The sequence below is a fragment of the Aulonocara sp. 'chitande type north' Nkhata Bay genome, linkage group LG20 (genome assembly GCF_057382095.1).
Source record: "Aulonocara sp. 'chitande type north' Nkhata Bay isolate Kocher_YH1m ecotype deep benthic linkage group LG20, A_spYH_male_GT1.1, whole genome shotgun sequence".
In the NCBI taxonomy this organism is placed as follows: domain Eukaryota; kingdom Metazoa; phylum Chordata; class Actinopteri; order Cichliformes; family Cichlidae; genus Aulonocara; species Aulonocara sp. 'chitande type north' Nkhata Bay.
Window position 1 is genome coordinate 34,121,015 of NC_141363.1, and position 12,588 is coordinate 34,133,602.

General features: G+C 49.6%; 1 protein-coding gene across 1 annotated transcript; it reads left to right on the forward strand.

Moving 5' to 3' along the window:
- Window positions 1-6,804: 6,804 nt before the first annotated feature.
- LOC147306079 (uncharacterized) lies at window positions 6,805-10,129 on the forward strand. Its single transcript, XM_086278949.1, has 3 exons — window positions 6,805-8,222; window positions 8,297-9,232; window positions 9,878-10,129. Exons 1-3 carry the CDS (start codon window positions 7,464-7,466, stop codon window positions 10,127-10,129), a joined length of 1,947 nt encoding a protein of 648 aa, XP_086135075.1. The 5' UTR covers window positions 6,805-7,463.
- Window positions 10,130-12,588: the final 2,459 nt, after the last annotated feature.

Here is a 12,588-nt window from a genome sequence, read left to right on the forward strand (position 1 = left end):
TGGCCGTTCTCTTCAAAGTCCTGCATCCATTCTGCCATTGCTCAAAAAATACTCATTCATAGCTCGATGAGTTGACCGAGGTGTCGTGACTGTACCACCTAAAAACGAGAAGCACTAAAATTAGCCATGTGAAAAAGGCATTTTGCCCAGTTAGAGATATAAAATGAGCAAAATTCCTTTGCGAAATGAGTCAGCGCTCTAAATTTAAAAGAGGAGCTAGAAACTGCATGTTTTAGTTGCTGAATTATAAACATATCAACTAATAATTTATATTACTGCAGTGAATGTCTCACTACTTGACTCCAGCTGCAGTATTTCTATAAATTTCTTATTATGAAGAGAAGACTGCTAATAAATAGTGTGATTTGTATTTGCTGTGACAGATCATTAAGTGTCTTTAACAATCTGGGAATATATATGTATTCTTCGGCGTATCAGTCTGGTGTTTATACATATCTATCCTTTTACCTCTGATGATGTTTGAAAACCTGTCACAGTGGATTTGGCTGCTACACCGCATATTTTCTTTTTCTGTTGTCATGCATACATAAGCAGAACAAATAAAAACCAAAACGTCATGAAATGTGAAGACTTGAAAGCCTGACCTCTTGACCTGAAAATAATGAACCCCAGTCATTCATATATATTTTTTTCTATACGCAGAATATGATTGATGACTTTCTGCTTCACGATGGATTGCCTTGTTTTCTGCAAGTCTGTTATTTGGTTGAGATGATTGATGGGATAAAGAAGCATCTTAATTGTCTGCTAGTGTTTGTTTTGAATTAAAAAGAATACAATCAAAGGCACTGCTGTACAGTTAAATCCTCGCAGTTGTGATTCTTATTAAAGAAGAGTGCTATATATGGCCGGAAAGCAAAAGAGAACAGTATAACCCTATAACCATGTGTTCATGGTCTGGTTGACAGAGTATTCTGCCTGAACTCACTCACCACATGTTCATTAATCTGGTGCACATCAGAGCACCCACAATACAATTAGTCAATGGACAGAATAGCTCGCTATTGTCTGTAACCAACTTTCTATTCTCCTCATTTGTAAATCTTTAATAAATCCAATTCTCTGATGTCCCACACAGTGTGGCTTACACCTTTGTGTTTACGTGCATGAGTCATGAATCATGTCTGGCTCAGTTTATTAGGTTCAAAATCGCTCTGCTGTCGATAGATTGCCCCCACGCTCGATGCAGTGGAGCTCTGCTACTCTAAAAAACAGTTTGTCTCAACGTTTCCTGTTTTTTTTTAATTTCAAAAATGAATCCAGGCAGTAGATGTTTGCTCTCGCTTTAAGAAGCCATCTGTAGTGCTGTCTGAATGGTGGCAGGCTTACAAGGCTGGTGGTGTTTTTAAATTAGAACCATGGCTGACCAGATTTACTCCTATCCAGAGATTACGACACGCTGGCTGCGAGTTAAACATCTGATGTAGGCAATAACCCCTGCAGAACACATTAACACTGTTTGGCTTTTCCTAAAGGGAAGGTAAAGGGTAACTTAAAAACCCATTAAGTGAAAGACATAAAACAACTGTTTTTGTGTGAGGACAAAAATGTGTTTAATTAGTGTAAAAATGCCTGTCTCTTTGATCTGAAGCACAATCACTGAGAGCCGGATTATACAGAGGAGAGGAGGTGCGAGCTCTTCAGCCTTTCCAATCAGCACATGGTCTCCCTGGCCTTTCATGTGTGTCTCCCCCGTCGAACAATTGCTTACATAATCATCTGCTTACTTTAATCTCTGCATCTTTCCCACAGTTTGTGCTCTTTTATACTTCTCTCACTTTTCTCTGTGGTACCCCCATCAAATTCAGTGCATCCTCCCATTGTACACAGTGTGTCTCCTTCAGTGCTTTTATCTGACATGCCCACTGGCACTCTCACTCTCTTGTCCCTCTTCCCTCCACTGGTGAGTGTTCATTGATTATTGTACATGAATTGTATGATGAAATGCCACTCGCCCACCCGGCATCCTCTCGTCAGTGGCCCCTGACATCCCACTGCCTGCGAGCGATCCAGACTATCTTTGCCTTTGTGTTTAATGATCTGAATGTTAGATTACCTTTCTCTGATATTCATACCTGGATTAATCTTTTTTAAAATGGCGTGTGTTTTAGTGGTGTGGCATATGTCAGTAGTACGCCTTCGACTTTTAGCAACTGCAAATATGGAATGCCAGTGCAATCTTTTACGGTGGAAAGTGATCGTTTACAGCGATAAAAAGGGAGACTAAATCCAATTTATTCTCTTCAGCTGTAAATTGTCTGCACATATTAAAGCAAATTATCTGGATTACAGTGTGAAACCTGATGACACACTCGAAGCCAGAGAGGCGAGTATCCAATTAGTCACCTAATTAGCAAGTGAATGTTGTTGTTATAAAAATTAAAGGTCTTGAAAAGAGAAGGAAAACAAAAACAGCGGAGACAAACCTGGCGTCTTTTGAATATGATACCATGATTTAACTGATAAAGCGAGGACACCTGTCTTTCCATTTTTGATTTGTGACATCTGACGCACACGGTGTGACTGTGTGATCAAGGCATTCATTTTTTGACAGAGCCGTAGGCGCGTTGTACAGATCTGTTAACTCACTAAACTGGAGATGCGGGGTTGCACAGTGGGGCTGAATTCTCTCTGCAGGGGTGTGAACGGATCCAAAAGCCTGAGCTTGTATGGTGACTGCAACGTCACTACCTTTCCACAGCCAAAGTTAGATGGCCCTGCAGGGTCACAGCAAGAGGTGACATGTGACCATGTAAACTGTCCAGTCAGGAAACAGAAAGGATGTAGAACAGCTGTGACTTCCCACTTTTATTTTAAGACAATCTTCCGCAAATAGGTTGCCCCTGCTGAGACAAATAATTGGCGTGATATCTTGGGGGCACGAGCATGAGGAGCAGTCTGCATTTTAATGCCAGTCCTCCACAGGAAGAGCCCAGCTATGCATGCCACTGGGCATGATCTGTGGACTCTGTACATTCAGGGAAACGCATACTGTACTATTGAAACTTAAGACAGACTATGGCTTTTAGGTGAGTACAACAAAGAAAAAAAGAAAAGAATGACAAACAAATTTTTATGTGGTGAAATGTTTGTTGTTCTACTTTAAATGCATTTAAAATTAAATAAACAAAATGTGCAGATCAGTTAAAGATATTGTATTTTACTTCTTTATGCTTCTCCAGTTCATTTGTATCTTTTTGAGCATTAAGAGTACAGTTGTCTATGATGTCCCAGTTAATATAAAACTCTGATGGCTGCTAAAAACATAGATCTTACGCATGGACATCAGCTACCTTTGTTTTATTAGTAATGGGATTCAGACCTGTGGACTCCACTATAAAAGCTTTGCATGATTCAGTTCAATTCAATTCAATTCAATTCAATTCAATTCAATTCAATTCAATTCAATTCAATTCAATTCAATTCAATTCAATTCAATTCAATTTATACAGTGCCAAATGACAACAACTCAAGGCCCTTTATATTGTAAGGTAGACCCTATAACAATACAACAGGAGAAAATGGCAACAATCAGACGACCCCCCTATGAGCAAGCACTTTGGTGACAAGGAAAAACTCCCTTTTAACAGGAGGACTCCAGCAGAACCACCTTCAGGGAGGGGCAGTCGTCTACCGCGACCGGTCGGGGTGAGGAGAGGAAGACAGAACAAAAGACATGCTGTGGAAGAGTTCCAGCGATTAATAATAATAATTAATAATTAATAAACCAATTCTGTTTACATTATACATGCTTCCCTTAGGCAGTATCATCAGAAGACATAGTGTACATTTTCACTGCTATGCTGATGACACCCAGCTCTATCTATCTATGAAGCCAGATAACACACACCAATGAGTTAAACTGCAGGAATGTCTTAAAGACATAAAGACCTGGATGGCCGCTAACTTTCTGCTTCTTAATTCAGATAAAACTGAGGTTATTGTATTCGGCCCTGAAAATCTTAGAAATATGGTATCTAAGCAGATTCTGACTCTGGATGACATCACCTTGGCCTCCAGTAACACTGTGAGGAACCTTGGAGTCATTTTTGACCAGGACATGTCCTTCAGTGCACATATTAAACAAATATGTAAGACTGCGTTCTTCCATTTGCGCAACATCTCTAAAATTAGAAATATCCTGTCTCAGAGTGACGCTGAAAAACTAGTTCATGCATTTATTACTTCTATGCTGGACTACTTTAATTTATTATTATCAGGAAGTCCTAAAACTCCATGAAAAGCCTTCAGTTAATCCAAAATGCTGCAGCACGAGTACTGGCAGGGACTAGAAAGAGAGAGCATATTTCTCCTGTTTTGGCTTCCCTTCATTGGCTTCCTGTTAAATCCAGAATTGAATTCAAAATCCTGCTCCTCACATTCAAGGTCTTAAATAATCAGGCCCCATCTTATCTTAATGACCTTGTAGTACCATATCACCCTATTAGAGCACTTCGCTCTCACACTGCAGGCTTACTTGTTGTTCCTAGAGTATTTGAAAGTAGAATGGGAGGGAGAGCCTTCAGTTTTCAGGCCCCTCTTCTGTGGAACCAGCTTCCAGTTTGGATTCGGGAGACAGACACTATCTCTAGTTTTAAGATTAGGCTTAAAACTTTCCTTTTTGCTAAAGCATATAGTTAGGGCTGGACCAGGTGACCCTGAATCCTCCCTTAGTTATGCTGCAATAGACATAGGCTGCTGGTGGAGTACCATAATGCATTGGGTTTGTCCTTTTCAGTCACCTTTTTCACTCACTATGTGTTAATAGACCTCTCTGCATTGAATCATACTTGTTTTTAATCCCTGTCTCTCTTCCACAGCATGTCTTCTATCCTGTCTTCCTTCTCTCACCCCAACGGGTTGCAGCAGATGGCCCCGCCTCTCCCTGAGCCTGGTTCTGCTGGAGGTTTCTTCCTGTTAAAAGGGAGTTTTTCCTTCCCACTGTGGCCAAAGTGCTTGCTCATAGGGGGTCATTTGATTGTTGGTTTGTTCTCAAAGCACCTTGAGGCGACTGTTGTTGTGATTTGGTGCTATATAAATAAAACTGAATTGTAAGTAAATAAAAATAATTCAGTGCAGAGAGCCTGGTTGCTGCTAGCAAACAGAAGCTTTGAAAAGTAAGTAAGTGGAGCATCTGTGCTCACAGCCAGGGCTGTGGGCTTGACATGACCGTGGGGCGACCGTGGTTCAGGGGGTTGGGAAGTTCATCTTGTAACCGGAAGGTTGCCGATTTGATCCCCTGTCTGTCCTGGTCGTTGTGACCTTGGGAAACCCTACAACAGTGGTTTGTGAATGTGAGAGTGAATGAATAGTGGAATTGTAAAGTGCTTTGAGTGTCTAGAAAAGCGCTATATAAATGCAATCCATTATGACCATGCCATGGATATCTTAGTGACACTGCACAGATCTAGATGTAGAAAAAGGTGTCTGAAACTGGACATTGAGGAAAGCCTCACAATTGACTTGTTTATATATTCTGTTTATAAACATTTACTATTGCAAAAGTCCATCCATCCATCTTCATCCGCTTTGTCCGGGGCCGGGTCGCGGGGGCAGCAGCCTAAGCAAAGAGGCCCAGACCTCCCTCTCCCCAGCCACCTCCTCCAGCTTATCCGGGGGAATACCAAGGCGTTCCCAGGCCAGCCGAGAGATATAATCTCTCCAGCGTGTCCTGGGTCTGCCCCGGGGCCTCCTCCCGGTGGGACATGCCTGGAACACCTCACCCAGGAGGCGCCCAGGGGGCATCCTTGTCAGATGCCCGAACCACCTCAGCTGGCTCCTTTCGATGTGGAGCAGCAGCTGCTCTACTCTGAGCCCCTCCCGGATGGCCGAACTTCTCACCCTATCTCTAAGGGAGAGGCCAGCCACCCTTCGGAGGAAGCTAATTTCTGCCGCTTGTATCCGCGATCTCGTTCTTTCGGTCACTACCCACAGCTCGTGGCCATAGGTGAGGGTAGGGACGTAGATCGACCGGTAAATTGAGAGCTTCGCTTTTACACTCAGCTCCCTCTTCACCACGACGGACCGGTGCAGCGTCCGCATTACTGCAGCTGCAGCCCCAATCCGTCTGTCGATCTCCGGCTCCCTTCTCCCATCACTCACGAACAAGACCCCGAGATACTTGAACTCCTCCACTTGGGGCAGGAACTCATCCCCGACCCGGAGTGGGCACTCCACCCTTTTCCGGCTGAGAACCATGGCCTCAGATTTGGAGGTGCTGATCCTCATTCCCGCTGCTTCGCACTCGGCTGCGAACCGTTCCAGTGCGAGCTGGAGGCCCTCACCCGATGAAGCCAACAGAACCACATCATCTGCAAAAATCAGAGATGAGATTCTGAGGCCACCAAAGCGAAAGCCCTCCGCCACTTGGCTGCGCCTAGAAATCCTGTCCATAAAAATTATGAACAGAACCGGAGACAAAGGGCAGCCCTGGCGGAGCCCATCACCCACCAGGAACGAGTCCGACTTATTGCCGGCAATGCGAACCAAGCTCTTGCAACGGTTGTATAGGGATCGAATGGCCCGTAGCAATGGGCCAGACACCCCATATTCCCGCAACACCTCCCACAGGACACCCCGAGGGACACGGTCGAATGCCTTCTCCAAGTCCACAAAACACATGTAGACTGGTTGGGCAAACTCCCATGCACCCTCAAGTATCCTGGAGAGGATAAAGAGCTGGTCCAGTGTTCCGCGACCAGGACGAAAACCGCATTGTTCCTCCTGTATCCGAGGTTCGACTAACGGATGAACTCTCCTTTCCAGCACCCTGGCTGTCACAGGCTGGGTCTCCGACCCAGCACTCTGAGTTTTCTTTGTATTTTTTGATATGTTATTAGTTTGTGTTATTTCCTATTTTGCCTTTAGTTTAGGCAGTTATTGTTCCTGGGTTTTCTATGTTTTGGGGTTTTCTATTTATTTCATCACGTATTAGGTCTGTTAAGTTGTGTTGTCATTTCCTGTTTTATTCTGACAATGTCATGTGTTCTTTGTTCATTGTATTTAGCTTTCCTCTCCTGGTCCTGTCATTAGGTTTATGTCTGTCAGCTGTTTTCCCCCATGTGTCGCCACTTCCCCTGATCACCTCATGTCTGTATTTAAGCCTTTTGTTTTCTTCATGCCATTGTCAGTTCGTCTGTTTATTCTCACCAGAGTTACAGTCATAGTCATAGTCTTAGCCTGTTTATTTTCCACCTCGGTCATAGTTATAGTTTTTGGTCTTAGTACCTTTAGTGTTTTGTTTCTTAGTGTTTTGCCAGTTCAGTGTTTTGTTTCTTAGTGTTTTGCCTGTTTGCTTTGGTCTCTTGGTTCATTTCCTGCCGTCATCGCAATAAAGGTTCACTTTTCTGTTAATCATTACTATTCCTCGTCATCATCTGCTTTTGGGTCCTGTTTCCGCACACATCGGCGCACCCCGCCGTGACAGAACGAACTGACCAGTCATGGACCCAGCGGATTCTGCTCTCAACGAGTGTCTGGAGGAGACTGCTCGGATCCAAGCGATCCTCGACCGCTTCTTTACAGCGCCCGATTTGAAGAGCAAGCTGGTAATGATTAACGCTGCTGAAGCTATTATGGAGAGGGATCCCCGCCTTCTCCAGCTCCCGGACTCACCTGCCATAGTTGATGCCTTTACGAGGATAAAGGAGATGCTGCAGGCCCAGGGACTGTCGAGTCAGGAAATGGCTTCCAGCACCCACCAGTCACAACAACCCCACAATCAGTCATCTCCATTGCTGCCTCCGGAACCTGAGTGTGTTCGTGTCGGTTCGCTGAGATTCGCCGCAGCGTCACCACCTCTCAGCTCACCAGTTTCCACGCCCTCATCACAGTCTCGCCATACTCCTGTCACAGTTCAGCGCGAGGAAGCGCCGCACACCATAGACTTGGACGACGACGAGCGCCAGTCTATATTCTGCGCTCTCTTGGAGGAGGAGCTCCGGTGGAAGCCGTGGCTCATTCCGGAGCACGAGCACTCTTTCCGGGGAACTCGACTGGCTCTCGGGGGACCTCGGAGTTACCAGGGACTTCCACCCATCGCTCCGCCGTCTTCCACTCCTAAGAAAAAGCGGCGTGCGCGCCACCGACGCTCCGTATCACAAACGCAAGTGAGTGATTACATTTTGGCTCCTCATGTTTTCTCTCAGGAAGTTGTTGAAATTGACACTATTTTTCCGGTTAATGAGCCCGGCTATTTGTTTGCCCTGGAAAAGCTAGCCATCAGGCTCAGCTAAGCTGCTGTGGGACTGCTATCCAGGCCGGTTTGGAGCCGGAGACGGAGGTACAGCTGGTGCAGCCAATTTCAGTGTCAGCCGGAGGGCCCGGGGAGCCCGTCCGGCCTCATGTTTCGTCTGCTGGAGGTTCAGGAGAACCCAGCCAGCTTCATGCTTCGTCTGCTGGAGGTTCAGAAGAATCCAGCCAGCTTCAGGCTTCGTTTGCTGGAGGTTCAGGGGAATCCAGCCAGCTTCATGCTTCGTCTGCTGGAGGTTCAGGAGAATCCAGCCAGCTTCATGCTTCGTCTGCTGAAGGTTCAGGAGAACCACACCAGCCTCATGCCTCGTCAGCTGGAGGGCCCGGGGAGCCCATCCAGCCTCATGCCTCGTCAGCTGGAGGGCCCGGGGAGCCCATCCAGCCTCATGCCTCGTCAGCTGGAGGGCCCGAGGAGCCCATCCAGCCTCATGCCACGTCTGCTGGGGGGCCCGAGGAGCCCGTCCAGCCTCACGCCACGTCAGCTGGCGGGCCCGAGGAGCCCGTCCAGCCTCACGCCACGTCAGCTGGCGGGCCCGAGGAGCCCGTCCGGCCTCACGCCACGTCTGCTGGGGGGCCCGAGGAGCCCTTCCGGCCTCACGCCACGTCTGCTGGGGGGCCCGAGGAGCCCTTCCGGCCTCAAGCCACGTCTGCTGGGGGGCCCGAGGAGCCCTTCCGGCCTCAAGCCACGTCAGCTGGGGGGCCCGAGGAGCCCGTCCAGCCTCACGCCACGTCAGCTGGCGGGCCCGAGGAGCCCGTCCAGCCTCACGCCACGTCAGCTGGCGGGCCCGAGGAGCCCGTCCAGCCTCACGCCACGTCAGCTGGCGGGCCCGAGGAGCCCGTTCAGTCTCATGCTTCGTCAGCTGGAGGGCCTGAGGAGCCCGTCTGGCCACCTTCTGCTTCACCACCTGTGGCTGCCTCACTGTCACCTGGTTCTGCCTCTGCTACGCCAGGACCAGCTCCGGTCTGTGCTTCGCCCGGTCCAGCTCCAGCCTGTGCTTCGTCAGCCGCAGCTCCAGCCTGTGCTTCGTCAGCCGCAGCTCCAGCCTGTGCTTCGTCAGCTGCAGCTCCAGCCTGTGCTTCGTCAGCTGCAGCCTCAGGGCCTTCATCCTCGCCCGGTCCGGCCTCTGCATCAGCTGCTCCTGCTCCACCTGGTCCGGCTCCGGCTTCAGCCTCAGAGTCTTCGTCCTCGTCCTCGTCTGGCCCAGCCTCAGAGTCTTCGTCCTCGTCTGGCCCAGCCTCAGAGTCTTCGTCCTCGTCTGGCCCGGCTTCGTCAGAGTCTTCAGCCTCGTCTGGTCCGGCCTCGTCAGAGTCTTCAGCCTCGTCTGGTCCGGCCTCGTCAGAGTCTTCAGCCTCGTCGGGTCCGGCCTCTGCCTGTGCTTCTGCTACGCCGGGTCCGGCCTCTGCCTGTGCTTCTGCTACGCCGGGTCCGGCCTCTGCCTGTGCTTCTGCTACGCCTGGTCCGGCCTCTGCCTGTGCTTCTGCTACGCCTGGTCCGGCCTCTGCCTGTGCTTCTGCTACGCCTGGTCCGGCCTCTGCCTGTGCTTCTGCTACGCCTGGTCCGGCCTCAGCCTGTGCTTCAGCGTCACCTGGTCCTGTGCCCTCCAAGCCTCGGCCGGTACGCCTGACACTTGGGCGCCGCCGCCGCCTTCCGCACGGCCGGCCCCCTGAACGGTTCCCGCCCCGTCGCCTTCCGCACGGCCGGCCCCCTGAACTGTTTCCACGTCACCGCCGTCGAGGTCGGCCCCCTGAACCGTTTCCGTGTCGCCGCCGTTGCCGTCCGCACGGACGGCCCCCTGATCACATGAACTATGACTTTCTGGACCGTCACCCTCCGGGTCGGCCCCCTGAGGAGTCATGAACTGTTCCCTGCGCTCCTGTGATTTTGATGGACGTTTTGTTTTTGGGTTTTTTTGGCCTTGTTTCTGGCCCTCCGTCCTGGACCCCCACCGCCCGCCCTTGGTGGGTTGTTTTTGGTTTTGTTTTTCGAGGTTTTAGGGCGTCTGGAATCCGCCCTTAAGGGGGGGGCTCTGTCACAGGCTGGGTCTCCGACCCAGCACTCTGAGTTTTCTTTGTATTTTTTGATATGTTATTAGTTTGTGTTATTTCCTATTTTGCCTTTAGTTTAGGCAGTTATTGTTCCTGGGTTTTCTATGTTTTGGGGTTTTCTATTTATTTCATCACGTATTAGGTCTGTTAAGTTGTGTTGTCATTTCCTGTTTTATTCTGACAATGTCATGTGTTCTTTGTTCATTGTATTTAGCTTTCCTCTCCTGGTCCTGTCATTAGGTTTATGTCTGTCAGCTGTTTTCCCCCATGTGTCGCCACTTCCCCTGATCACCTCATGTCTGTATTTAAGCCTTTTGTTTTCTTCATGCCATTGTCAGTTCGTCTGTTTATTCTCACCAGAGTTACAGTCATAGTCATAGTCTTAGCCTGTTTATTTTCCACCTCGGTCATAGTTATAGTTTTTGGTCTTAGTACCTTTAGTGTTTTGTTTCTTAGTGTTTTGCCTGTTTGCTTTGGTCTCTTGGTTCATTTCCTGCCGTCATCGCAATAAAGGTTCACTTTTCTGTTAATCATTACTATTCCTCGTCATCATCTGCTTTTGGGTCCTGTTTCCGCACACATCGGCGCACCCCGCCGTGACACTGGCATAGACTTTCCCAGGGAGGCTGAGGAGTGTGATCCCCCTGTAGTTGGAACACACCCTCCGGTCCCCTTTCTTAAAGATGGGGACCACCACCCCGGTCTGCCAGTCCACAGGTACTTCCCCTGATCTCCACGCAACATTGTAGAGGCGTGTCAACCAGGACAGCCCTACAACGTCCAGAGCCTTCAGGAACTCGGGGCGGACCTCATCAACACCAGGGGCTCTGCCACCAAGGAGTTGTTTAACTGCCTCAGTGACCTCGCCCCCGGAAATTGGCGGGTCATTCCCCTCATCCCCAGACTCTGCTTCCTCCTCGGAAGACGTGTCAGTGGGATTAAGGAGGTCCTCGAAGTATTCCTTCCACCGCCTGACAATTTTCTCAGTCGACGTCAGCAGCGCTCCGCCAGCACTATACACAGTGCAGGTAGAGCACCGCTTTCCCCTCCTGAGACGTCTGACGGTTTGCCAGAATCTCTTCGAGGCAGTCCGAAAGTCTTTTTCCATGGCCTCTCCGAACTCCTCCCACACCCGAGTTTTTGCTTCAGCCACTGCCCGAGCCGCATTCCGCTTGGCCTGTCGATACCCGTCGGCTGCCTCCGGGGTCCCACAGGCTAACCAAGCCCGATAGGACTCCTTCTTCAGCCTGGTGGCTCCCTTCACCTCTGGTGTCCACCATTTGGTTCGGGGATTACCACCACGGCAGGCACCAACCACCTTGCGGCCGCAGCTCAATGCAGCAGCTTCGGCAATGGAGACGCTGAACATAGTCCATTCGGACTCAATGTCCCCAGTCTCCCTCGGAATGCTGTTGAAGCTCTGCCGGAGGTGTGCGTTGAAGATCTCGCGGACTGGGGCCTCTGCTAGACGTTCCCAGCACACCCTCACTACGCGTTTAGGTGCACCAGGTCTGTTCAGCGTCTTCCCCCGCCACCTGATCCAACTCACCACCAGGTGGTGATCAGTTGACAGCTCAGCCCCTCTCTTTACCCGAGTGTCCAGAACATATGGTCGCAGGTCTGCTGATACGATTACAAAATCGATCATCGACCTACGGCCTAGAGCGTCCTGGTGCCACGTGCACTTATGGACACTCTTATGTTCGAACAGGGTGTTCGTTATGGCCAAACTGTGATTAGCACAGAAGTCCAATAACAGAGCACCGCTCGGGTTCAGATCAGGGAGGCCGTTCCTCCCAATCACGCCCCTCCAGGTCTCGCTGTCGTTACCCACGTGAGCATTGAAGTCTCCCAGCAGGACAACAGAGTCTCCAGGTGGAGCACCCTCCAGCACCCCCCCCAGGGACTCTAAGAAGGCTGGGTACTCTGAACTGCCACTCGGCGCATAAGCGCAGATGACAGTCAGGACCCGTTCCCCGACCCTAAGGCGCAGGGAACAAACCCTCTCGTCCACCGGGAAAAACCCCAACGTACCGGCAGCAAGCCGAGGGGATATTAGGATACCCACCCCAGCCCACCGCCTCTCACCAGGGGCAACTCCAGACTGAGACAGAGTCCAGCCCCTCTCCAGGAGACTGGTTCCAGAGCCCAAGCCATGTGTAGAGGTGAGCCCGACTATATCTAGCCGGTACCTCTATTGCAAAAGTAAATATTATATTTAAGAAAAAAAGAAAAGAAGGCTTAATAGGTCCTTTTTAATGTCCCAACCTC